This window comes from Pseudonaja textilis, chromosome Z (assembly GCF_049901715.1).
Source record: "Pseudonaja textilis isolate UNSWEBS1 chromosome Z, rPseTex1.2, whole genome shotgun sequence".
Classification (NCBI taxonomy): Eukaryota; Metazoa; Chordata; class Lepidosauria; order Squamata; family Elapidae; genus Pseudonaja; species Pseudonaja textilis.
Window position 1 is genome coordinate 122,868,682 of NC_142008.1, and position 27,893 is coordinate 122,896,574.

The window sequence follows — 27,893 nt, forward strand, 5'->3', positions numbered from 1 at the left end:
GAATGTTCCAGATCGATCTATTTAACTCAGAACCGGAAACAAAAAGATTTCTCTTTTATGCACAGCCCTACCTATTCGTACTCCAGTCTTACCCAACTACACCCAGTTTAAAATGCTCGCTTTCAACCCGAGTTAAAATGTATTTTATTTTTTTCTTCTGGCTCAGAACTCGGGAGGCAAATTATGCTGAACCTTCAGCCTTCTTAACTCAGCACTTTAGGTCGCTTCCTCAACCTTTGCTCCAGCAAAATGCTAAAGGTTGAAAAAAAAATCAATTATTTCTGCAATACAAAATGTTTAATCTTGACACTTTCTTGGTAAAGACAGGATATTAATACCTCTCCTTAATCTTTTCCCCCCCCTTGAACTCCGATGACAACTGAAACAGACAAAGTTTATGTAATGACTGTACTAGATAAAAATGGAAGGAGGAGGAGGAAATTTTTTTTAAAACTAACTGTAGAAAAAACGGTGAGTGGTAGAGCTGTCCGACTATGCCCAGAAAATATTAAATTCTGGGACAGAGGGGAGGGTATCACGAAGGGTATCAATTTTTGTTTCTGAATCCATACTGTTCTTCAAGTCCTCCTCCAGTATTTGAAAGAAGGATCAGTCAATGTGCAAAACCAACATCCATCAATAAAGAACACCATCCAGAAAGGCTCAAAGCAACCAAACCAACCTTATTTTTCTTCCCCTTTTCCAGTCTAACACAGGGGTTTCCTCCTCATTTCAAGGTTGAAAAGATCTTGCCCCAAAAGTTTAAACCTCCCCCACAACTCCTTCCCTACCGAGAGATGGCACAAAAACACAATTCTTGGCAGGAGCCAGCTGGCCTTTTCTCCCGTCGGCATCTGTTACTGAAACCACACATGGCATGAATCAAATGTCAACATGTCCAGCCAAGCTTTTCTTTGGGAAGGTGAACTCAAAATCGCATGCTTTTCCTTTAAGAAAGATAGAGAGAAAAAGGAGAGAGAAAGAAAAAAAAAAGCGGGGGGAACACTTTTGCCTTGCTGGGATTTAAAAATGAACTGTTTACTTGGCAAAGGGCTGGCAGAGCTTCTCGGGTCTTGCAGGTGCAACAAAGAACTTGAAAGATGTTTAGATGGACTACAAGGATTGAGCTCAACCTAAGTTTGAAAACATCCCTAAAAAAGATGGGATGCACAGACGGGTTTAAGGCTCTGCATGCATCATAAATCCCCCTCTTCCCAATAACTGTTTCATGGGAATCGCAGCTAGAAGCAAGAGGTCGCCATCTTCCTTGTGGTCCAGGTTACTATCTTGAGGAACAAATTTCTGTTCATCTGGAAAGGGATACTTGAAAATATAAATAAGGAAACTAACCTCCCTCCCCCAGTTTCCATTTGTGTAGGAATTGTTATTGTCCTCTTTGTGTCCAACTCACTGGCCAAGGTGTTGCATTGGTCTTCGGGGGGCTCAGGCGGATTAATTGAAATGAAACTTAAAATGAAAGTTCCCAGAGCCAAAGGGGTTAAATTCGGATGCCCACTGGTGCTGATGTCCTGATCCTCCTTGTTGATTTTCCGGGTCTAAAGGATCCTCGCCAGAGTCGAATTTCTGTCGCATTTCTGGAAGGTGGGGAGAGAAATAAGAGAATAACAGAATTGAAAAGGGACCTTGGAGGTCTTCTAATCCAACCCCCACTCTCTAACAGTAGACCCTATGCCATTTCAGATAAGTGGCTGTCTAACTGCTTCTTAAAAACCTCCACTGATGCAGGACCCACAACAACAACCAACTGAGAAGATGTTAGGGGTGGGTGGGAAGACCAGGCTAAGATCAGGAGATGGTCTTAATTTGGTATTGTCAGCACTCACAGGAAAACCGGACAGGAAACCTGAGCAGATGAGACAATTCTACTGTCAAATTGTAAAATATTCCTATGCCTGTTCTTGAGTTGCCATAAAGGAAGAAAGGAGGGAGATCTGAAGGAGCAGTATGACAGTTTAAAACCAGAACTACATTCCACCCTTATCTTACAAAGATTGTAGCTAAGCTACCGGATTTTCTGCCCACGAAAATCCTTCATTGGAGAATGTGATTGATGACACCAAGCCCACGAATGTGCTTCATTGGAAAATCTGATTTATGATACGGGGGGGACGGGGGGGGGACAGGGTCACAGATGACTGTAAATTACGCATACCAGAGTTGGTTTCATTTAGGTTAATGCTGACATGTTGCTCCTAATAAATCTTTTGAATTTTTTTGAAGCTTGGCTTGAAGCTCCTGATCTAATTAGGGCAATCCTCAGAACCCTGACATCTACTTTGTTGTAAGGTTACATCAGGGGTGTCAAACTCAAGGCCCGTGGGGTGCTTAGAACTGGCCCATGGGGCTGTCCTGGAAATAGGGAAGGACCAGCCTGTGGGGCCTCTGCCATTGAAAATGGAGCTTGGGATGGTTGCGTGTGTAATGTTATGTACATCCCTGGGCTACATTAATAGAATCTTGCAAGTCTGAAAATACAAATTTCCCACCATCATCTTTAACAATTAGAGAAGATCCTTTTTAAGCTTCTTTCTGTACCCATTAAGCCATCATGGGTTCTTCGTACTTTTATCTGATCCTTCCCTAAGCAGCATCTCTTCTCCTGTCCCTCAAGGTCACTCCCACAAACTATTTCAGATATTTACCACACCTACTGATAGATATTTCCGCATCTGGTTTTTCTGCTCTTTTCCCAAAACTGTTTTTTCAAAAGGTAACTGGACTTTTTTGTTTGTTTTTTTGTCAAAGATGCTTCGCTTCTCATCCAAGAAGCATCCTCAGTACTGACTGAATGTGGGGAAATGAATGCTGTATGCTCCATCATTTGGGATAAGAAAGGATGAGAAAACTGCTTTATCTGCAAATGCCCCCTTTTAGAGAAAAAGGAGAAGGTTATGATAAGCTCAGTCATTTTACCTGGATCTGTCAGGACCTCTTTAGCAGCTGCAATGTCGATGAATTTTTTCTCAGCTTCCTTTTTCTTGTCTTCCGACTGGAAATTGTCGGGGTGCCACTGCTGAGCCAGCTTTCGGTATGCTTTAATGATCTCCTGCTTATTGGCATTCCTGGGGGGCAGGAGAAAGAGGCCTGTTTAGGATAGGGAGATCTGAAGCATCCCTCCCTTGGGGGCCAAAAATTAGCTCCGTGTTATGAACAATACCCAGGAGAAGCTTCATTTGTCATCCTTCTGCTGGTGGGAATATGGAGGGCAGGGAGAATGGCAGATTGCAGGAGGCAAATTAAAAAGAAACAACCAAAAGAACTCCTTTTGTCTACAGTATGTCCACAATGCTATAATTATTGGAGATTCATACAGATTCACACAGAAGTAAAAATATTTTGAACTACACTCCTATAAATGAGTTTAGAGCCCAAGCGGTGGTTTCTTTTCCTTCTCACCTAATATATAAAGATAATCCAAGATAGGTTTGATGAACTTTTTCTATTAGGTATAGCACCAATACCATGCGATGGGGTGAGTTGCCACCTAGCAGTTCGAAAGCAGACAAATGCAAGTAGATAAATTGATACCGCTTTGGTGAGAAGGAAACAGCATTCTATGCTCCTCGGTTATATATGCTATGCTCCTCGGGTATATTCCTGCTGCCACATGACTACAGAAGTGTCTTTGGACAATGCTGGCTCCCTCAGCTAAGAAACACAGATGAGCACCCCCTAAATTCGAACATGACTGAACAGGGGAAATCTTTACCTATAGTTCATAGGTATTTGAGAAGTTCTCACTCTTACGGGACTCTGCAATTCTAAGCCATAATGAGATCTGCTTCTTTGGGGCTAGGTTTGAGTCTACCAATTATGACTTGGGTGAGAACAAGCTGTTGTGGCTTAGTCAACAAGCTATGGTTTATAAAAACAGGCTTGGCTGAACGTGCTGTTCATTCAGGCAAGATGGCCTTGTTAATTCAATAGATTGTTTTTTTTTCCTTGTAGAAAGAAGCCTTGAGGTGACAAAAGTGCAACAACTGCTCTGGCTTCCCAAAATCATTAAACCAGGACTTCAACCTTCATGGTTAGAGTACAGTACAGGTTTTAACGTTCTATTACAGGGGAATTCCTCTCAGCAGTTTTAATCCTGGATTGTGAAAGACATTGGATACCAAAGATGAACCTGCTTACCTCTGAATTCCAAGAATTTTGTAATAGTTCCTCTTCTTGGATTGTTTCAGGAGTTTCTGTGCCCTCTCGAGTCCGTCTTTTAATTCTTCATTTTCAGCATCAAATTCTTTCGCTTCTTGATAATCTTCAATGGCTAGAGATTAAAAAAAAAGGCTAGTTTTAATCCTTTAAATGTGAAAGTTTCCTCCCCTTCCAGCTTTGACTCTTCGGTCAAAGACTTTTATAGAATTCCATTAAATGGAAATATGCAACCTTCATCTACAAGTAGCAGATACTCTTCAGGTTATTAGTTATTCTCCAAAAATAGGCAGGGGTAGGACTCATATTTAGAGACCGTGTTAATCCCAAGGCACCCATTTTAGGAACTTTAAGGAGTAAAAAGTGTCTTGCAAGGTTCAGGGCACCCATCCCAAAGACGCTTTCCCCCCATCCCCCAATGGCAATTGGACTTTCTTGTGTTTTTTTTTCTTCAAAAACATTTTTGAAGCTTCTTGGATGAGATGCAAAATGTTTTCAAAGGTAAAAACCAAGAAAGCCCAGTTGCCTTTTGGAGTGGGGGAGGGGGAAAGCACCTTTGAGACAACCATGGCCTGGATGACTCAGAGTCACCATTGATGTTCAAGGCACTAATTTTACCCCTTAACCTCCCAAATGTGAAAAAAAGAAAGAAAAGGAAAAGGAGGCCGGAGTGTACACCTATCCATCTGGTGTGTGTGTTTGTGTGGTGCTCTAGAGCAGAGGTATCAAACATGCGTTGTCACATTATCACATGATATATCACACCTTTTTTCCCTTTTGCTAAAACAGGGATGGGCGTGGCCAGTGCATGACTTACCGGCCCATTGGCCGCGAGTTTGACAACCCTGCTGTAAAGGAATTGGTGGTGAGCCATATATCTCCCTTCCAGCTACATTAAAAAAAAAAAATCTGCAGTAGCATTAGGTGCACAATTATAACATGATATAACAGAAGAGATCCCATTTCAGTAATTGTTTGGTATTTGGTCCCATTTTTGTCCCTGCTGATAATAAAGTCTTGGGTTTTTAAAAAAACACTCTCAGGTTCGAGATATGAGATGTTTGGAATCGCTTTTTGTTGCCTCTGGATGAGATTCTTAGGTGGGCTGGAAATGAACTATTGGGCTTGCTTCATGTGGCTTCTGTATTTTGCGATTAGAAAGTGGTTTGACCAGAACGATAACATTTGCCAAGAAATGTATAAGCCAGAAAACCAGTCTGAAATTGCGGTTAAGGCTTGGAACTAGGAAACTTTGAGTTCTAGTCTTGGTTTAGGCACAAAGCCAGCTGGGTGACCTAGCTAGTCATACACTCTCAGCCCTAGGAAGGAGACTGTGGCAAATCACTTTCGAAAAGCCTTGCCAAGAAAATAGCAGGGACTTGTCTAGGCCAGAGGTGTCAAACTCCGGGCCCATGGGCCAGATTCAACCTGTGGAGTGCTTAGATCTGGCCCGCAGGCTGGCCTCAAAACAGCAAAGCACCGGCCCGCAGTGCTTCTGCTAGCAAAAATGAGGCACGGGTGCCCTCATTTTTGCTGTCAGAGAGCTATCAAAACAAACTAAAAACAAAAGGAGAAATGTTTCCCTTTTTGAATTTGAGCATCCAAGAGACAGGAAAGGAGAAAGAAGGAAGACAAAGAAAAAGAAGGGAAGGTGGGAAGAGAGCAAGGAAGAAAAAATAAGGAAAGAGGGTAAGGAAGTAGAAATTAGAAGGAAGAGAGAAGGAAAATGAAAAGGAAGATTATGTGAGGGAGGGTCTCAGGGAAGTCCTGCCTTAGCACTTGGCCACTCCAGGTGCCCCCCTCCCTGACACTAGTCCCATGCCATGCCCACCCAAACCCACCATGCCATGTCCCTTGGCATGGCTCCCCCCTCCGAGGTCAAATACAAGCCTGATGTAGCCCTCAATGAAATTGAGTTTGACACCCCTGGTCTAGGCAGTTTTTGAGAATTAAACATGACTGAACAGAATAAAAAATAAACAAGCAAGGTTGTTAAGCCTGGGATGAAAAGAGAAATTAATCAGATGAAACCCCTGCCCCCCCATGGTGGCAATGAGTTGTCTCAGATGCTGACCTTTCTCAAATTCTTCATTAAGGATGAAAGCCTCTGCTCGGTCGCGCAGGATGAAAATATTTCTGGGATCAAGCTGATGGGCTTCGCTGCAGAGATCTATTGCTTCTGCGGTCCGTTTGCTCTGGAACAGGAGGTAAAATGCTTTTTTTAATCAGGGCAACCTGGTCTACCCAAATACGGGACAGGGCATACTGCTTCCACTTTTGCCTTTCAGCCCCAATCCAGAAGCTTCGCAGGTAGTCACTTTCGCGACAAATTATTTTTTGTGTTGAATTTATATTATACCAACAAAGAAATAAAGGGAGAATACTATAGATCTATTTCAAGCTAGTATTTAGCCCAGGTATGAAGGGTATGGCTAGCTGAGGAGGGTATGGCTAGCTAAGGAGAGCTAAATAACTTAAAATAGATCTATGCTAATCTCCCTTTATTTCTTTGCCAGTAGATATAAATTTAACAGGAGGTAAAAGAGATGCAGTGGCTCAGTGGTTAAGACACTGAGCTTGTTGATCAGGAAAGGTCACCCATTCGGCAGTTCGAACCCTAGCACCATGTAACAGAGTGATCGCCCATTACTTGTCCCAGCTCCTGCCAACCTAGCAGTTCAAAAGCATGTAAAATGCAAGTAGAAAAATAAGGACCACCTTTGGTGGGAGGGTAACAGTGTTCCGTGCACCTTTGGTTTTTAGTCATGATGGCCATATGACCATGGAGGCATCTTCGGATGGCGCTGGCTCTTTGGCTTTGTAACAGATGAGCAGTGCCCCCTATAGCCGGAAACGACTAGAACCTATGTGTGAGGGGAATATTTACTTTTACCTTAAAAGAGAACTGCGATGTTTGGTGCTCTTTGTTCGACTAACATATTCACAGATCCCTTCCTGGCCCTGGCCGTTTGCTCCAATCTACCCCATGATCTCACAATAGGACTCTAATAACATACCCTCAAGTTAATTTTATTTACTTGATCATTTTAAAGAAATGCATAAGCCTTCCCCAATGGAATACTGTTGATTCTGGACAGCTTACAGAAAGTCCTTTGAGTTATCACCAGAATGGAGTCTGCCCTTTAGGTTGATTAACTTCTAATGGTTGGTCATGTGACTGACTTGATTTTACATTTTTGTGATGGGTCATTAAGCCAAAGGAATGGTCCTAAATGTGAACACCTGGTCGGTAAGCAAGCATGGCAGTTATAAGTACAAACCCAAAGTTTTTTTTTTAAAAAAAACAAACACAGTGGTTGTAAGCGCAAATCCATTGTGGGTGTGGTTTTGCTGGAAATAAGTGCCAGTTTTTGGCAAAACTGCCATAAAATGGGGTTGTAGGTCTGCGGGATGCCGCAAATGCCCGAATTGTGGTTGTGTGATCTGGGCAGGGGAGGCATGACCATCAGAACTTAGATCTGGGTCGTAAGTTCTCCTTTTCAGGTAGGTCATAATGTCTAACGGTCACTAAGCAACTGGTCATAAGTCAAGAACTACCTGTACAACGAATTCCTCAATTAAGCAAAAACAACCAATTCCATCAGAATATAAACAGATACTCTCTAAATCATCAGGAACTTGCAATTGTTAGCCTCCTCAAAATGAGGACTCCCATCAACCTGTCCCAGGAACCCAAGAAAAAATAAATAGGTTTTTAATGCCTTTTGAATGGGCCAGGAGGATTTGACAACTAAACCCGCCCTGTGCCATTTCTTCCAGCAAGTAGAAGAAAGGTCAGGAGAATTCTGGGGCAAAATACCTGAAAAAACCTTTTTAGTGCATCTTTTTACAATTTCAGAGTCCTGCAAATGCCTTGGGTTATGATTTCTATTAGTACTGGCTAGCGTGGTCCTCCAAAACATCTGGAGATATGCTTGGCCAAGGGTTCAGATCAAGGACCACGTCTCCACTGAGCTGTGGTGGTTAGAATGCAGTTTTGCAGGCTGATTCTGCCCACTGTCAAGAGTTTGATCCTGATCGGTTCAAGGTTGATTCATCCTTTCATCCTTCCAAGGTTGGTAAAATGAGGACTCAGGTTGTTGGGGGCAATATGCTAACTTGTAAACTGCTTAGAGAGGGCTGTAAAGCACTGTGAAGCGTTATATAAGCTCTATTGTTATACAGGAAGGAAGGAAAATCTCAGATAGGTGGAGCAATAGAACCAGACAGGTAGACAGAGGCCTGATAGTAGATCCAGGAAGCAAGCACAGATCCCCATTTCAAATTTATGATATTAAGCATTTGCACTTTCTCTGGCCTCTGGCCATATTCTATCAACCCAGGCAGCTTCCCAAAGATGATGGTTAATTACCAGGAACCCAAACTACCGGAGCAATCTGGAACTGAACACACTCGAAACCGCAGAAATGGTGGTAGATTTTAGGAGAAACCTTCCCATGCTACCACCTATTACAATACTAGACAATACAGTATCAACAGTAGAGACCTTCACATTTCTCTGTTCTATCATATCTCAAAACCTAAGATGGATGCCTAGTATAAAAAACATCATCAAAAAAGCACAACAAAGAATGTTCTGTGCCAATTCAGAAAGCTCAAACTGTCCAAGGAGCTGCTGATCCAGTTCTACAGAGGAATTATTGAGTCTGTCATCTGCACCTCTATAACTGTCTGGTTTGGTTCTGCAAGCCAACAAGACAGACACAGACTTTGGAGAGTAGTTAGGACTTCAGAAAAAACAATTACTACCATCTGTCTTCCGTTGAGGACCTGTATACTGCACGAGTCAAAAAGAGGGCTGTGAAAATATTTACAGACCCCGCCCCACACATCCTGGACATAAATTGTTTAAACTCCTACCCTCAAAACAATGCTATAGAGCACTGCACAGCACTGCACAGCAGAACAACTAGACACAAGAACAGTTATCACTTTACTAAATAATTTCCTCAACACTGTCCAACTATTTACTAAGTCTGCATGATTATTACTATTAATATTCTCATCATTCTTATCACCCATCTCCTCCCACTTGTGACTGTATCACTGTAACCATGTTGCTTGTATCCCTATGATTTATATTGACTGTTTCCAAGTATGATTTGATTGCTTATTTGTACCCTATGACTATCATTAAGTGTTGTACCTTATGATTCTTAATGAATATATTTTTTCTTTTTATGTACACCGAGAGCACATGCACCAAGACAAATTCCTTGTGTGTCTAATCACTTAGCCAATAAATAGTTTATTTGTTCATTCAAACCCATTTTGGAGGAGTTCCCCAGGTTCAGCCTCTACCTTGGATAAACAGTGGCAGATCCGTTCTTTCGCTTTTATGGTGTAGATCTCTATGTTGGGTTCTGTTTTCATGGTGGCTTTGTACTTCTCGATCGCATCTGCATATCTGTTATTAGAGAACAGCCAAGTAAAAAAAACCAAGATTGGACATGGAGCACAGCTAGTGAACATGGATATAGTAATAGCATTTAGACTTATATACCGCTCCATAGCACTTTAGAGCAGGGTGTCAAACTCAAGGCCCAAAGTGTTTAGATCTGGCATGCGGGGTTGCCTTGGAAACAAAGGACTGGCCCACAGTGCCTCTGCCAGCAAAATGGACCTCCGTTTTTGGCTGTGCTGGCTTCCTGCAGCCCTCTGCCAGAGAAAATGGAGCTTGGAGGGGGCTGCTCAGCTTAGATATTGGTACCCATGCAAACAGAAAACCCACCTCTGAGCTTTGATGTGCTCCTCAGCGGATTCCAGCTGCTTGGTGAGCTTCTTCACTTGCTTGTAGTGGGAAAAACAGTCCTTGTCATCTTGATCAAGCTTCAAGCACTCCCGTACTTGGCTGTGTGTGGAAAAAGGTTGAGAGCGAGAACTGAAAGAGGGAGATGTTTAAAGCCTTCCAGGAAGGGAAACTGAGGCAGAGAGAGGCCCTCTGCTAAGGGATCTCTTCCCTGAAGAATGTCCCCCAGAATTGATAAGTGGTATTTGAGGGTCTGCCACAAAGAAGAGGGTATCGAATTGTTTTCCAAAGCATCACAAGGCAGGCAAGAAACAATACAGGGAAAGAAATCAAGGAGAAAACAACCTGGAATTAAGGATAAACTTCCTAACAGTGAGGACAATTCACTAGTGGAACAGCTTGCCTTCAGAAGTTCTGGGTGCTTCATCACTGGAGGCTTTTAAGAAGAGGCTGGGAAGCCACTCCAAATTCTATTCTGAATTAAAGCTCCAGAAGAAGGAAGATAAGCAGACAATTCAAAGAAATTGAAGGCATAACAGAATAATGGAGTTGGAAGGGACCTTGGAGGTCTTCTAGTCCAACCCTCTGGTTCAGGCAGGAAACCCTATAGTACCATTTCAGACACTTGGGTGTCCAATTTCTTCTTAAAAAACTTCCAGTGTTGTAGCCCCAGAACTTCTGAAGGCAAATCGTTCCATTGATTAATTGTTCTCACTGTGAGGTAGTTTCTTCTCAGTTCTATGTTGCTTCTCTCCTTGATTAATTATAAGCTTCTCTTTTCTATGCATGTTTTTTTAAAAAATAAAACTGCTTTGGCATCTGAATTTACTCCATCGGGAAGCTTTGATGTAGCCATTTATTTATTTATTTTCCCATACAGCTCAGTGTTAACGCCCAAACCCACATACCCTAAATAACCCAAATTGCACAATTATTATTTGGTGTATGATGAGAATGTGTCAAAGAGAACAAAATAAGACCCATTTAAACAATAAAAATGTTATTAAAATCATAGAAAAAAAACGTAATGTGAGGAAGCACAATCCAATTTATTAACATTACAGCCATTTTGCAGGCTCCATGCTATCAGGTTCCCAAGCAAGATGGCAAAGGAAGCATTCAGACCCTTCCTAAAGACCAAAAGGGCAGAAGCCAATATGAGTCCTGGGATAATGATGCTCCAAAGATGATATACAGATAGTCCTGGTTTTACAGTCACTTGTTTAGTGACCAAGTCACTAAGAAAAAGTGACTTATAACCACCACAGCATTCCCAGGGTCACGTGATCAAATTTCTGGCGCTTGGCAATTGGCATGCATTTATGACTGTTGTGTATTGTGATCACCATTTGTAACCTTCCCAGTTGGGTTTCCAACAAGCAAGTCAATGGGGAAGCCTCATTCCCTTAATGACCGCACAATTCACTCAACAACAGCAGTGATTCGCTTAACAATTGTGGCAAATAAGGGCGTAAAAATGGGGCACAACTCACTTCTTGCCTAGGAAAGGAAATTTTGAGCTCAACTGTGGTCGTTAAGTCAAGGATTACCTGTATATATTTCAAAGTTGGGGAAAGAAGTTCCATCAAATCTGTTGATTTGCCAAGTTTCTACATAGTCAATCCTTGACTTACGATCACAATTGAGCCCAAAATTTCTATTGTTAAGGGAGACCTTTGTTAAGTGAGTTTTGCACCATTCTATGACCTTCCTTGCTTCAGTTGTTAGGTAAGTAACCCGGTTATTAAGTGAACCTGGCTTCCCTCTTTGACTTTGCTTGTCAGAAGTTCACAAAAAAGGATAACGTGACCTAGGGACACAGCAACAGTCGTAAATATGAACTGGTTGCCCATCGTCTGAATTTTAATCACATGAGAAATGGTCTTAAGTTACTTATTCAGTGCTGTTGTAACTTTGAATGGTCACTAAAGGAACTTCACTAAAGGGGAAGTTGAGGACTACCTGTAGTGCAAGATGTCAGATCATAAGCATTACTCCACTTATCCTTACCCCAGGGATGGTATATAAACAACAAGAGAATGGGTATGATAGACTAGACTAGAATAACATAACAGAAGGAACCTTGGAGGTCTTCTAGTCCAACTCCCTGCTTAGGCAGAAAACCCCATACCATTTCAGACAAATGGTTATTCAATCTCGTCTTAAAAACCTCCAGTGTTCTTGGAGGTTTCAACAACTTCTTGTTGTATATCTGGGAAGGAAAGCAGGCTCGTTCAAGGTACACTGACTCGAGCTCTCAAATTCTGCGAAGCCACCATGTGACTTCCCTAATTTGGGTTTGGCGTGTGTGAAGGAATGCAGACTTGGCCTTGAGAACAGGGAATAATCCCGCCATCAAAGGGAAAGTTTCAGAAGGGATGAGTCAGTGTGAGGAGAAGAAGAAACTCAAGATGACCCCGCCTTGAGTTTATTTGGCATACAAGCGGAGCAGTGGAAAAAACCCCCACAACAACCTCTTGATAGACTTTGTTTTTCTCCCCTACATCAACAAAAAGCATTCTGGGAATTTCAGCTTCATACCTGTTTTTTTGACCTGGCCTTCCTTAAAAAGCTAATAGGATACCATTGTGGCTTGCAAACCACATTTTACAGCATTGTATCCTGAGCAAACTCAATCAACTTTTTCTTGCTATGTACATTTATATATCATAACTAGACTGTTGTTTCTGTGTCATATAACATATGTGGGTATATTATTTCTTTTTTTCTTTCTCTTTTTTTTTCTTTCTTATTTATACATATACACTTTTGTCATCTTTATGTAGTGCATATTGGAGGTGATGACCCCTTTAAGAGCTGTATTGCAATGAAATTTCATTTTAACGTATGCCGGTTACTGTACATTTAAAATGACGACAAAATTATTCCAAGACTAAGTCTAACTGTGATTTATGGTATATATTTTTTGCTTAAATTATTAAAGACTTAAAGCAGTGGTTTCTCCAGGGTGGCAATAATTTCAGGGGGTCTGTGGAAGTCTCATGAATAAATATTTTACATTTTCTCAATTTTATTTCCAATGCAGTAAATGTCAACGAATCTAAACCACATAAAAGCAAACTCTTTTGAGGTCCTCTTATCATTTTTGACAAGGGTCCTAACATTAAAAGGTTTGAGAAGGGCTGACTTCAAGCAATGGGAAAGATTGGGCACAATTTTTCCTCTTGGTCTTTTGACTGGCCATGGAGCAATGTCCATGCTTCATTTACAGATGGTCTTCATTTAACAACTGCCATTGGGACCAGCAACTTGGTTAAGCAAAGCAATCACTGTAACCACACATGTGCTTGTGATTTTACCTCCGCTTCTCTCTCTTTTCTTAATGGACCTTACAGGTTGTTAAATGTGAGGATTAGTTGTAAAGGTTTTTTTCTTTTCCTCCCCTCACCACTGTAAATGTGAATGGTCGCTAAATGAGACACTGGCTAAACAAGAACTACCTCTACTAGCTTCAGATGACTAAATTCACCCTCCTTCTGCCAGATCTGTGTTTCTCTTCTCATTCACATCCTATTGGACATCATTGTGGCCAATTTCATACAGATAGCTCTTGACTTTCACTCATTTAGTGGCCGTTGGAAGTTGCAATGGTGCTGAAAAATTGACTTATGATTGGTTTTCATACTTATGACCACTGCAGCACCTCCAGGGATCACCTGATCCAAATTCGGGCCTTTGGCAACTGGCATGTACTTAGGATGGGTTGCATTATCCTGGGATCATGTGATCACCATTTCCTTCCAACAATCAAATGGGAGAAGCCAGATTCACTTAACCACATGATTTGCTTAACGACTCTGGCAAAACAAGTTGTAAAATGGGGGCAAAACTCACTTAACAACTGCCTTGCTTAGCAACAGAATTTTTTTAGTGGCAAGTTGAGGACTTCCTTGTAACTCATTTGAAAAATGGAAATTGAGGGCAAATTGCTACCGTTCCCACAGTGCAACTTTTTTCCTGAAACCCAGAATTCAGACCTTGGGATGCTGGGGGACTCCAGAAGACAGTTCTTGGGGTTGATGATGGTCTGTGTGTTGCTCATCTGCTAAGTATGTATGCCAGAAGCACGCGCACAAACACACACACACAGAGCATTGGATTTAATATCGCTCACTCACGTTAAGGACTCCTCGTGCTCTCCCAAGTTGTAATAGAGCTTGCTAAGCTTAAGGAAGGCGGCCCTGTTGTCATTCCGCAGCTTAGTGGTGGGCTTCAAATCCATGATGGCTTTGTTGTAGTCCCCAAGATGGAGGTAACACTCGGAGCGCAGCTCTTTGGGTTCTGGAACCCAAGGAGAGATCTGAAAGAAAGCCGGGGGTGCGGGGAGAGAATGGGGATGCAATGGTTTTACTCAGCCTAATTGTGGTAACATCAACATCATCACAGGAAGGGACCTTGAAGATCTTCTAGTCCAGGGGTGGCAAACTTGATTTCATTGAGGGCTGTATCAGGGTTGTGTTTGGCCTCAGAGTGCTGGTAAGGGGGGATTGATGGGGGCGTGGTCATGGTAGGCATGACACAGGACTTGTGTTCGGGAAGGGCACATGGGGTGGCCAAGTGGTAAGACAAGACTTACCTGAGACCCTCCCTCAGTCTTTATAATCTCCTTCCTTCCTTCCTTCCTTCCTTCCTTCCTTCCCTCTTCATTCTAATTTTTTCTTCCTTCCCCTCTTTATTTTTTCTTCCTTGCTCTCTTCTCATCTTTTTCTTTCCTCTTTCTTTTTTTTCTTTCCTGTCCCTTCTTGCATGCTCAAATGCAAAAGGGGAAACATTTCTCCTTTTGTTTTGTTTTTAATTTGCTTGATAGTCCTCCGCCAGCCAAAATGGGGTGTGGCGGTGTGGACGGATGTGTGCCCCTCCCACCCTGTTTTGGCTAGCAGAGGTCCTCTGCTATTTCCAGGCCAGTCCCATTGGCCAGATTTAAGCACCTCTTCAGTTTGACACCCCTCTTCTAATCCAATCCCCTGCTCAAGCTAGACACCCAGTACCATTCCAGACAAATGGCTGCCCAGTCTCTTCTTAAAAACCTCCAGTGATGGAGAACCCACAACTTCTGGAGGGAAATCGTTCCACTGATTGTTTTCACAGAAATTTCTCCTTATTTTTCTCCTTTGCTTCTTGTTCTGCCTTCAGTGATTTGGAAAATAAGTGGACCCCCTCTTCTTTGCGGTAGCCCCTCAAATATTGGAAGACTGCTATCACATCACCTCTAAGTACTACTTTTCTCTAGAATAGACTTTATGCAGTCTTCCTAACCAAATACGTTCTCCAGGTGTGCTGCAACAGAGCCTCAATGCCACCAGCTACAACCATCCAATCAATCTAAATTTGAGTGGCTGGACAAAGCCACTGAAGAATCTACCACTTTGTCCCTTCCATTCAATTGTCAATGGGTTATGGTCAGCCCAAGTACTTGTTTCAATATTTACTTCTTGAATACTAGACATTAAATCTGTTGAGATCCAAATCATATCCAGTCTGGACCATGATAGATGCCTATTTGAATAGAACGTAAATTGCTTAGATTTAACATTTCTTTCTCTCCATATGTCTTTTAAAGTTAATTCATCTATCATTTTAAAAAAGGATTTAGGAAGAATTTTCCTGTTATGCTTTACTGTTGTTGCAATATAGTCAAGTCTATTATCCACAATTCCATTAAAGTCTCCCATCATAATTACATTAGCATAGTCAAGTTCGGCAGTCTTAGTATGTAATTTTCTATAGAATTCTTCCTGTTTATCATTCGGTGCATAAATTGCAATCAAAAGTATCTTTCTATTATTGTCCATTATTTCTACCATTAATATTCTCCCATCATCATCTGTATAAATCATTTTTGCTGGAATGGCCTCTTTAATATATAAAACCACCCCTCTTTTCTTGGATTGTGTCAAAGAGGTAAACAATTTCCCTAATTTTGGTTGTAATAACAATTGTTCATGTTGCTTTTTAATATGAACTTCTTGTAAACAAATTATGTCGAACCTTAATTTCATTAATTTATGGAAAATCTTCCTTCTCTTAGCAGCTGAGTTCAGTCCATTTATATTCATTGTAATCAATTTTTTTTCTTCCATAATTATGCTTTATATTTAGATTTAACCACTCTCGTGGGTCTTGCCTCACGTTGATCTTTAATATCCACTTGTCCACCTACTGCACCTTCTTCTTTTCCAACCTCCATTTGTTCCTCTTGAGATTCAATTGATGGGACCTCCTTTCCTGCTCCTCCTTCTCTGCCTCCAAAAACCTCTGCGCAAAACAGTTCTGCTTTCTCAATTGAATCAATTCTATGTCTCTGTTCCTGCCACGTAAACATCAATCCTTCTGGAATCAACCACCTGTAAGACACCTCTTTTTCCAATAACCTTTTAGTCAGGAATCGGTATTCTCTTCTCATCTCTCTCACTCTTCTAGGTATTTGTTTTAAAACCAAAATTTCTTTACTTTTGTATTTCAGTGGCTTCCCTCTTGCTACTTGCAATATTTGTGTCTTCAAAGATTTTTTAATAAATCTAATATGAACTTCTCTGGGTAGGTTATTTCTCATCGCATATCTTGTAAAAACTCGATATATCTCATCAATTCCATCCATCATCTTCTCTTCTGTTATCTCGAGCGCCTCCGCCAAAATTCCTACCATTATCGCAACCAAATCTTGTCCTTTTTCTTCTTCTATATTTTGGAATCTAAGATAAAATTCTGATCTATCCAACTCCCACTTCAACATCTCACTTTTTTCTTGTTCAATCGCTGTTAATCTATTGTCGATATTTCCAATTTTCTCCTCTCTTTGTTTGCCTCCCTCTTCAACATTTTGGAGTCTCTCTTCATATTTTTCCATCATCTGTTCCATCCTACCTGTTCTTTGTTCAATAGTATCCATTTTTACCTTAAGATCTTGAATTCCTTGCATAATCATCTGGAAGGATACTCTTTCTTGTTCTTTTTCTTTCTCTTTATCTTGCTTTAACAATGTCTGAATTGAACGCTGTCCAGATGGTGGGGAGGCAGAAGCAGACATAGAGGCACCCGAAGATATAAATTTCTTACTCATTTTAAGTGGTTCCAACTCTTCAAGTTTTTTCAAATTTTAATCCACAAAAAAAAGAGAAAAAAAAAATATGAAATTTTAATCCAAGGTAAAAAGGCCAACAATAAAAAAAGCCAAAAGTGAGAGAAAAAAAGAAAAAAAAAAAAAAAAAAATTCTTCAAATTCTTCCTGACCTTAGTCCAATAAAAAAAGAAAAAAAAACCATAAAAAAAAAGTAACAGTAAAAATAAAAACCCAATAATAATAATAAACAAGACAAAGCCAAAAAGGAAGAAGGAAGAAGAAAAAGAGAAAAACAAAAAACAAAACAAAAACCAAGAAAAATAAGTTTCTTCAGATTCCACACCTTAGTCCAGCCAGAAAAAAAAAAAGAAAAAGAAAAAACCTCAATTAAAAAAAAGGAAAAAGAAATAGTCCGCTAATGTACATTAAAAAAAAAAAAAAGGAAAAAGAGAAAACAGGATCCAAATAGGCAAAAGAAAAATAAAATCAGTTAAATCAAAATAAAATATAAGTAGAAAAAGAAATTCAGAGGCTTCCTTTGCAAATAAATCAAGCTTAAAAGTCAGGACCTTGATGTTAGTGAAGGGGTTGGCAGAACTCAAAAAAAACAACAACACTGCACTCTATTTAATTATCCAAGGCTCTAATTATAACTCCCTTCTCTTTCCCACAAGCTTCAAAGCTGAGCCATGTATATCCAGAAAGACACCTGTAATAATATTCCACAAAGTGCTTTCCTCTATCTTATCAGGGGATGTCCTTGAGAAGAAGAGTCTATTTTTCTTTTTTTTAAAATATTTCCGAGCCTCTAGGTGGCAGTGTTACAAAGTATCATAGTTCTCACTTTCCCCCCTCCTCTCTTAAGGGAAAGCCGGCTTGGAATACACAAAACAGAAACCGAGAAATCAAACAAAATCAAGAGAAGCCTCTAGCCCAGAAAAAAAAAAAAAAAAAAAAGTCCAGAAGAAGAATAAAACATATGAATATATAGAAAAAAGAAAACAGTCCAGTTATCCAATAAGTAACAATAGAGTCCGGAAGCAAAGAAAAGAAAAAAAATGGATTCTCTCTTTGACGTTTCCCTAAAAAAACGCCGCTAAATCAATTTTGTCAAAAAACAAAACAAAAATCACACAGGTTTCTTCAGATAATTAGAGTAAACTTTCCAAATTCAAAAAATTAAATAAAAAAAAGAAGTTCTCACCCAACCGACAAACTCTTTCTCAAACTCTTTCCGTCTGGAGTCGCCCCGGCCTCAGCAGCATGGGGGCTGCCTCTCCGCCGCTGGCAAGAAGAGCTTCACCCGGGCTCTCCAGGGATTTTGCGGTATCCCCGGAATCCTCAGGATATGCTCTTCACGATGGCTGTCCCTACGGGACAGCGTAGGTCCGTTGGACCGGCCAGTGGCGGAGATATCGGCTGCAATCGAGGAGCTCGATTGCAGACCGTATCGCCACGGCGCAAGCTCCTCCCATCCAAAGAAAAAGATCGAGATGGACATTAAATAATTCTATTTTAAAGGATAAGGAATTTATACAATGGATGGAGAAAGAACTGGCCTTCTTCTTTAAAGAGAACAGAAAAGAAGACACCTCAATACAGAATGTTTGGGACACAATGAAGGCCTATGTTAGAGGCTTGATAATAGACTATACAAGAAAAAAGAACAACAGGAAAAGGCGAACTCTTAAAGCCTTGGATGATGAATATAAGGGACTTGAAAAAGAATTACAGAAAATGCCACACAGAAAAGATGTTAAAATGAAACTGGATATAACTAAACATAAAATGGATTTAATAGAGAAAGAAGAACTGGCACAGAAAATTAGGAATGCTAAACAGAATTATTTTGAGGATGCAAATAAGCCAGGTAGATGGCTAGCGTACAAATTGAGAAAGGAGAAAGAGTCGAGGAAAATACCGCAGTTAATAGACGATCAAGGTAAAATTTGTTATGGCAGCAAAGAAAAAAAAGAGATTATTTATGATTTTTATAAGCATTTGTATAAGAAAGAAGACATTGATGAGGAGAAAGTTAAACAATACCTACAGAATGCAAATCTACCTAAGATACCTAAAGAGATTGAAGAAATGCTAGAAAGTAATATAACAATGATGGAGTTAAGTCAAGCACTTAAGAAACAAAATAATGGAAAGGCACCAGGTCCAGACGGGTTTCCTGTAGAATTTTATAAAATCTTTCAAGAATCACTGTGTATTCCACTGTTAGAAGTTATGAATGAAGTTATGTTAAAAAGATGATACCTAAAACATGGTCAGAGGCTTACATTACACTTATTCCAAAAGAGGAGGCGGACCTACTGCAAATCAAGAATTATAGACCGATTTCTTTATTAAATGCAGATTATAAAATTTTTGCTTCAATATTAGCAGAAAGACTTAAAAGTACTTGAATAACTTTATCCACCCAGACCAAAATGGGTTTTTGCCAAAGCGACAAATTAGAGACAATATGAGAGTAATTCTGGACACCCTGGAATACTATGAGGCACATCCTGAAAAGCAAATGGCTTTGATATTTTTAGATGCTCAAAAGGCATTTGATAACGTGAATTGGAGATTTATGTTACTTTTAATGGAACAGATGGGCTTTGCTAGAAGATTTATTCAGGCAATAGAAGCAATTTATAATGAACAAACAGCTAAGGTAATGATGGAGGGAGAATTTACAGATCCTATTAATATAAGAAAAGGCACAAGACAAGGTTGTCCTCTTTCTCCCTTGATATTTGTATTGACTTTGGAAGTGTTGAACAGAAATATCAGAGAAGACAAAACTATAAAAGGAATGAAAATTAAAAAGGAAGAATTTAAACTACAAGCCTTTGCAGATGACCTAGTCTTTATCTTGGAAGACCCTATAGAAACAGCCTCGAAACTGTTGGAAAAGATAGAGGTCTATGGGGAGGTGGCTGGTTTGAAAATAAATAGAGATAAAACAAAGATTTTGTCAAAGAATATGTTGCTGAAACAAAGGGAAGAGTTGGCAGAACTGTTAAAAATTCAAGTTACAAACAAGGTTAAGTATCTGGGGATATATTTGACATCAAGATGTAGTACATTGAAGGAGAATAATTATATTAAACTTAAACAACAGATAGCTCAAGACTTGAAAAAATGGGAGAACTTACAATTGTCATTAATAGGAAGGATTTCAACAATTAAGATGAACATTTTACCCAGAGTCTTATTTTTGTTTCAAACAATACCAATTAGGCTTGGAAAAGAATATTTCGAGGATTTAAATAAAATTGTTTTGAAGTATATATGGCAAGGTAAGAAAGCAAGAATAAAGTTAAAGCTTTTACAGGATGCTAGATTTAGAGGAGGGTTTGGACTGCCTAATTGGGAGTTGTACTACCAAGCTGCAAACTTGACGTGGGTTAAAGAATGGATAACATTAAGGAAAACCAGATTGTTGACATTAGAAGGTCATGATTTGTTGTTGGGCTGGCATGCTTTTTTATGGTACAAGGGAACTAAAACACAGGGGTATTTTAGAAGGCATTATATACGGGAGTCTCTGTGGTTGAATTGGGAGAAGATAAAAAAACAGTGTTATTTGAAAATTCCAGTTTGGTTATCGACGATAGAAGCGTTTTCTTATCCTATAATCTATAAAAAGGAACAAACAGTTAACTATGGGGAATTATTAGATGAAAAGGGTGAACTTAAATCGATGCAAAAATTGGAAGAACAAGGTATACGGATGAATTGGTTTTCATATTTGCAAATATATTCAAAGTACTATGAGGATTCCAAAGCAGAGGGATTTTATGATAAGCAAACTGACTTGGATAAGATTTTGATGGGTACTGATGAAAAGGTGATTAAAAAATTGTATGGTTATTTATTGCAAATTAAGCTTGAGGAAGAACAAGTTAAAGAAACTATGATTGCGTGGGGAGGAATTTTGGATATGGGATTGATTTAGAGAAATGGCAGAAATTATGGTCGCAAAATTATAAAATGACAATGTCTACAGCCTATAAAGAAAACTTGTATAAGATGTTTTACAGGTGGCATTTTCCCCGACAAGGATAGCAAGAATGTTTAAGAACAAATCGAAAAATGCTGGAAATGTCATCAGAAACCTGGTTCATACTATCACATGTGGTGGACTTGTGAGGATGCTAGAAAATATTGGACTAAAATCCACATGTGGTTGGAAAAAATGACAAAGAAGCATATAGACTTGAAACCGGAGTTTTTTCTATTGGGAATACTACCAGATACTTATAGTAAAGAGTTGAAATATTTGATTGTAAATGTATTGACTGCTGCTAGGATTGTATTTGCAAAAAATTGGAAAAATGAGAAAATTCCATTGCAAGAAGAAGTTGTAAAGAAAATTTTGGAATGTGCTGAGATGAGTAGATTGACTTTTGAAATTAGAGAGCAAGAAGATAAACAATTTTATTTAGTTTGGGATCTTTTCTATCAATGGTTGAATGATGAAATATTAAAATATAAAAGTTAGATAATAAGGAATAATAATGACTTTATTTTCCCTTTCCTTTTATTGGTTTTTGATACTATATTTATATAATAGTTTTCTTTGTTTCTTTCTTTTTCATATTTGGGATAGAATTGGTATGATTATAAGATTTGTTTTAGAATAAAATATTTAAAATATAGTTATCTCATAAAGGCATGACCGAATAAAAGTTTAGTCAAATTTTTTTTTTTTTTTTTCTTTAATAGAGATACTAGGATTTATAAATTTGTATTGATAAGAGTATTATATAAAGTAACTGTAATTGTGACTATGAGGTGAATGCACAAAACCGATGGACCAACCGACTTACGGTGTGTACAAAAATATGGGGGAGCTGATACTTTTATGTTTTGTTGTTGTGTTTTTTATGTTAAAAAAATAATAAAAATTTATATAAAAAAAAAAAAGAATCTACCACTTGAGAAACATTAGCCATTTTGAAAAAAACAAAAAAGTGTTAAATATTGCCTGCAGGGGCTTGCGTTCATTGTTTTGCACCTCTGTTCTACTGAATATATCAGAATAAAAGCGCATCAAAAGAAGTAAATTCTGCTTAATAGCAATATAGCACTTAGACTTATACAACACTTCATAATACTTTACAGCCCTCTCTAAGAGTCAGCATATTACCTCCAATAATCTAGGTCCTTGCTTTACGAACCTCAGAAGGATGGAAGGCTGAATCAACCTTGAGCCAGTCAGGATCGAACTCTTGACAGTGGGCAGAAACAGCCTGCAAAACTGCATTCTAACCACTGTGCCACCATGGCTCTAACACCTTTCTAAAGGATTTCTTCACAGGGATGCTATATATACTGCCCATTGCTGCTTTAAAAGGGCTGTGTTCAGACTTCAAGGCATCTAAATACCATAGACATGGTTTGGATCTAGTTGGCCTCAGACCAATCTGCATATTGATCCTAGAAGTTTTGGATTCTAATCAGTGGTGGATTCTACCAGTTTCCCTACCAGTTCGGTGATGGTGCACTTCATCCGCATGCAGCTTTTTAAACACCAGCTGAGGCGGGACTGCTGATCTTGCGCTTTTCTCTTCTTTATCCTCTCAGCTGATTGTCAGAGCTTTTTTACTACCAGCTCGGCCAACCAGTAGCATTTCACCACTGATTCTAATGCCAGTAAAACATGAGAGACCATTTTAGGACAGGAGAGAGACCCAGTCAATTTCTTTAAAATTCCAGTGCTAGTGCAAGACTGCTAGACAACGTTACCATAGAGAAGATAAGTTAAGAAAGTACCTCAATTACTCGATCCAGAAAACTGACTGCTCCCAGATAGTTTTTTTTCTGAAAGGCAGTCTGAGCTTCTTGCATGGAAAATTCCTGCTCAGTGACTCTGGACAGTTGGTTCTGGGCTTCTGCATCATCCGGATTGCTCTTGAGCTGGGGAAAGTTTTTTTTTTTTTTTAAAGTTATGTATACATACTGCATATAAATGGATACACACTGTTTACATTCCTTTGTGGAGTATATTAAAGAAAAATGCTCAGTTCAAACAGATCTGGACAGCAGTTTGTTTATTTAGCAGTGTTTCTATTCCACCCCTCTCCAGAGACTCTGAGTATCCAGCAAATAATCGAATAGAAACTCATAAAATAACAACAATAATCATGGCACGAGGATGGGATCAAAGAAGAAATGTCTGAAATGCTTAGGGTAGAAAAACAATCACCACTCCAGCTCTCAATCTGCATTTTTTTCCATTAAAAAGCAGCGCTTTCTTGCTACAGGAAAACACTGGAGTTTGGGCACCACAGATTTCAGGGTGCTGAATATCCCACAGGAACAAAAATATTTAAAAGTCCTGCTTCTAGGGCACCCTGTCCAATTCCCACTGCGGGAGATGTCAAGAGGAGAATGACAAGGCATCACTGCATGATGCATCAGATGGGATGGGTAGATTCCAACCCATGGTTCATTTGTGGCTGGAGAAGCATTCAGATTATCTAGTAGCCCGATAATCTTGGCCACCCCTCTTTCCCTTTTCAAAAAGGTATTTTCTGTAACACCCTGGTTTTAATTCAAAAACCCAGGCTGTCAGCTCACTAACGGAATTTGTTGCTACTAAGGAATGTTGTTTCTGGTGCACAAATCAAAAGAATGACACCTGGATATCCTTAAATCCTATCTAGCCAGGGAGGGAATATGAGCATAATTCCTAAAAAGTTTCTTGAAACAGGTATTTTCCTTACCACAGCTTCAAAGTCTTGTTTTGCTTCCTGGGTGTACCCTTGTTTCAGAAGGATATTGCCTCGCTGAAGCCGGGCCTGTGGAAATGGAGAAGATCAGATCCTTCAGAGCCTTCCCCAAATTAGAACGAACTTCCCCAAATTAGAACACGGCCCATTGTTTGTTTTTTTAAAGACCAGGTCAGCACCTTGGGACCAGAATAATCCCATTTTTCCTTAAGAATCCCTCTCTGCTTAATGTCAGCTAGGACAGGAGGACAGAAGGTGAAAGTAAAAAGAACTTACCGCAAGGAAGTCTGGCTTGAGCTCAATAGCTTTGGAGAGATCTGGCAATGCTGATTTAAACTTGCCCATAGCCAGGTAAATGGTGGCCCGTTTGTAATAGGTAAGGTAATTTTTCGGATCAATTTCTGACAGGAAGAAAAGAAATCAGCCACAGTGTCAGTATCAGCTTGCTTGTGCTTCATTACCATGAAACTCTGCAATGGACTCTGGGGATGGTGGATGGGAGGGAGAAAGTGAAAGTAACTGCTTCATGTCCAGAAGATACTGCTTCAAGGCCACCCAGCTGGCAGACGAAGGTAGCGGCATACTAACCTAAGCTTGAAGTGACCATTCTGAAAACATCTTGCTTGAACCTGATTGGTCATGGTGTGTGTGTGTGTGTGTGTGTGTGTCAGCAGTGGGAGGCAGTCAAGGTAGAAAAAAGTTGAACTTAGGAATTTTGGTGTGCAATACTCAGTTCTGGCTGTGCACTGGACTAATGCAAGGAACTAATAAAACTATATTTTTCTCAATAAATGGAGCCAAATATCATTTCTGCTTAGAATATTGTCAGTCACTGAGTGTATATCAAGCAGGAAGGCAGAGTAACAGGTAACCTTGCTAGCATTCTAAACTAGCCAACTTGCAGCTCTGCCTCCATTTGTGATGCGCAACACCAGAAAAGCAGCATGGAAACAAAGAATGTGGTCCCTCACTGGGTGCTACTGCCTGAGTATGCAAAATCCTTCCCAGAGTCGTTTTGCAAAAGATCCAATGCAGAAATGGCTACATCTTCCTGCAGCAGCTGCCAGCAGTGGGTCAGAGCATCCTGGAGCTGTCATTATATTGCTATTGTCTACTGCACTATTATGAAGATTAAAAATGGGTGGTAGGGGAGAAAATTGCGCCCTGTGATAAAGGGAGGCCAGGCTAAACATCTCAATAGAAATATTGAGAGCAGCTACTGAAGGAAAGGAGTCTTGCTACTTATCTAATAAATAGTTCATCAAGTTTGCTAAAAGGAGAAAATATCTGAATTTGAAGAAACCATTATGCGAGGGGTTATTTTTTGCAAAAGACACGGCCCATTCATAGCAGGCACATCTTAAAAATGGCATTTTTCCCTTGTGTTTCATATTAGAAGATTTTAAAAATACTTGAAGTTAAAATAATATTTTTTAAATAAACTGATCCAGGTCCTGGCAGCAGGGCCATTATTTTTAGCTTCTTACTTTTATCTATTAAGCCTATAAAACACACTAGTCCTACAATGCAGCACAGGGGTCCCCAAATTTGTCAACTTTAAGATTTGCGGACTTAAGAATTCTGGGAGTTGAACTGACTTAAAGTTGTCAAGTTTGGAGACCTCTGATGTAGCAGATTTACCTGTTTAGAAGTTATTAATAGTTAATAGTCATTTTTTTTGCTGAAGAACAAGATAGACTTGTTCCAGTCCGATTCATCTAATTCTCCTTTAAATGGCCTGGGCTGATTCCTATAGCTTTAAATTACTCCTACTAGAGAAATTGGACAGTGCCACAATGTTAAGGTAACTCTATCAGCCAATGTAGCTTTTTTTCAATAGGCAGTTGGCATCCTGAATTGGCATTCCAAGGCTAGTACTTACCCACTGCTGAATGGTAGTGTGAGAGAGCTTCAGCCAGCTGCCCAGCAGCCAGTAGCTTTCGACCCATTTCTAGATGGTTGTCAATCTCAGCTTGCCCAGCAGCCAACAAACCTGGAAAAGAATGAAGTGATTCAGGAGACAAAGAGCTAGGACCATGCTTCTCAATGATGGCAATTTTAAGATGACTGGACTTCAACATCTTTGCCAACAGCATGCTAGTATAAAATTCTGACAGCTGAAGGCCTCATGTGCTGGCTGGGGATTTCTGGAAACTGAAGGCCTCACGTGCTGGCTGGGGAATTCTGGAAACTGAAGGCCTCACGTGCTGGCTGGGGAATTCTGGAAACTGAAGGCCTCAGGTGCTGGCTGGGGATTTCTGGAAACTGAAGGCCTCACGTGCTGGCTGGGGATTTCTGGAAACTGAAGGCCTCACGTGCTGGCTGGGGATTTCTGGAAACTGAAGGCCTCACGTGCTGGCTGGGGGATTTGGGGAGTTGAGGCCCTCAAATGCTGGCTGGGGAATTCTGGGAGTTGAAGTCCACACAACTTTAAAAAATGGCTAAGAAACTCTGACCTAGATCCTTGATGCATTCTTAACTAGCTGGTGATACAACAAATTCTTTTGCGAACACCAAAGATAGCACCTCAATAATTTTCTCCTTTTCCTTCCCCTCTTCCTCTCTCCCTCTCTGAGGAATCCCTTTCCCTTGAAAGTGACTCTGGGTGGCTCAACCCTAGTAGAAGTCAGTTATTAAAATACGAGAATAAAAGCAGCCACATTAGGGACAAAAACTGGCTTAACATACATAGCATTACTGTATTGGGTTTGTACATTGTCCTGCCCCAGTACCTATGGAAAGAGACTGGCTTAATGAACCTTAGTGAGATCAGGGCCGTATGAGTTTTGGAGGGATGCTAGTGAAAGAGTGAAAAAATACTTGCTTTGAGTTTGCAGATTGCTGCTCTTTCATGAGAACCACGGAGCTCCTGACCTTCTTTCACCAGTCAATGCTGAGTAAGATTTGAAAGGCCTCAGCTAGAAAATAATACTGAAATGTGCTGAAATCCTGAAAACCATAGATTGGAATGTGAACACTTTTGATGCTATTTGTTCTTTAAATGTTCTTCTGCATTTGCTTCAGACCCTTCAGCCTTTCTGTTTAGAAGTCCACTGAAACTTTACACCAAGTTTTGAATTATAACTCTATTTAATGATGCCATACTAAATTAGCCATTTATAGTTATAACACCTTTGCTGTTTTTAAATGTAAAATGGTTACCTGCTTGGTATCCCCCTACCAAGGATATTCTCTCCTTATAGCTTAGGTTTTGAGGGGTTTAAATTATGACTAAATTATGAAATAAACCAGCTCAGTTTAGTGAACATTTATTTTTCTCCTGTCCTGGATTTTTAAAATAATGACAGATAATTGTCAACTTGTGACCATATTTCTTTTGCTAAGTGAAACATTTCCTAAGTGAGTTTTTTGCCCCATTTTATGATCTTTCTTTCTTGCCAGTTTTTAAGTGAATCGCTGTAGTTAGGAAAACAGTTAAGTGAATCTGGCTTCCCCAGGTTACAACATGACCCTGGGTCATAAATATGAGTCAGTTGCCAATTCTTCTGAATTTTGACCATGGAAATGCTGCAATGGTCACAAAGGTGAAAAATGGTCATAAAATCTCTTTTTAATGCCATTGTAACTTTGAATGGTCACTAAATGAACTGTGCAAGTCAAGGACTACTTGTATAAGGCTATAGAGAACGAATGGGTTAACAGGTAAGTCCCATCAGACAGAGAGATCACTGAGGACTAGGAACATGCTAAGGCTTAAATGGATGACACCAGGAAGTGGGTTGGTGGAAGCACAGGCAAATCCAGCCAATCACGTTGCCAGAAGGGAAGGTCTCCCGAGGAATAACAGGGCGGAGCTTGCCAAGGTAAAAGGCTATTGGGAGCAAAAAAAGACTGACAGGAAACGACTGTGGCAACAAGGGGCGGGACCACCGGAAGCTCGGTTGCTAAGGTCAAAAAGGAAACGTAGGTGGGCTTCGGTTACTATGGTTACCTGGCAACTGTAGATCCAGCAAGACGCAAAGCAACGAAGCGGCCCACAGCAACCTCTTCTCACAGTTACCCGGACCGAACACGGGACCGTCCGCGCTTCGACCAAGCAGCCCCACGCTGCGCCATACCGGCTGCTGTCCGTACTCCATGTCCCAGCTCCAGAATCCGCTCACTTCCGTATCCG

At 40.1% G+C, this 27,893-nt stretch overlaps 1 protein-coding gene across 1 annotated transcript; it reads right to left on the reverse strand.

Annotated features, from left to right (window-relative positions):
• LOC113449437 (dnaJ homolog subfamily C member 3-like) lies at positions 1–27,888 on the reverse strand. Its single transcript, XM_026720540.2, has 12 exons — positions 27,711–27,888; positions 25,641–25,751; positions 24,035–24,159; positions 23,753–23,827; positions 22,800–22,943; positions 14,083–14,264; positions 9,926–10,045; positions 9,496–9,601; positions 6,248–6,368; positions 4,156–4,288; positions 2,935–3,083; positions 1–1,595 (listed from the first exon to the last, which is right to left on the reverse strand). Exons 1-12 carry the CDS (start codon positions 27,856–27,858, stop codon positions 1,453–1,455), a joined length of 1,557 nt encoding a protein of 518 aa, XP_026576325.1. The 5' UTR covers positions 27,859–27,888; the 3' UTR covers positions 1–1,452.
• Positions 27,889–27,893: the final 5 nt, after the last annotated feature.

Bases quoted from the DNA above. Each gene is read 5' to 3' on its own strand.
- LOC113449437 (XM_026720540.2), bottom strand. From the start codon at position 27,858: ATGGAGTACGGACAGCAGCCGGTATGGCGCAGCGTGGGGCTGCTTGGT. The intron at 23,828-24,034 runs GTAAGTTCTTTT...CCATTTCCACAG, and splicing joins TCAAGCCAGACTTCCTTGCG to GCCCGGCTTCAGCGAGGCAA. The intron at 9,602-9,925 runs GTGGGTTTTCTG...CTCTAATAACAG, and splicing joins GAGCACATCAAAGCTCAGAG to ATATGCAGATGCGATCGAGA.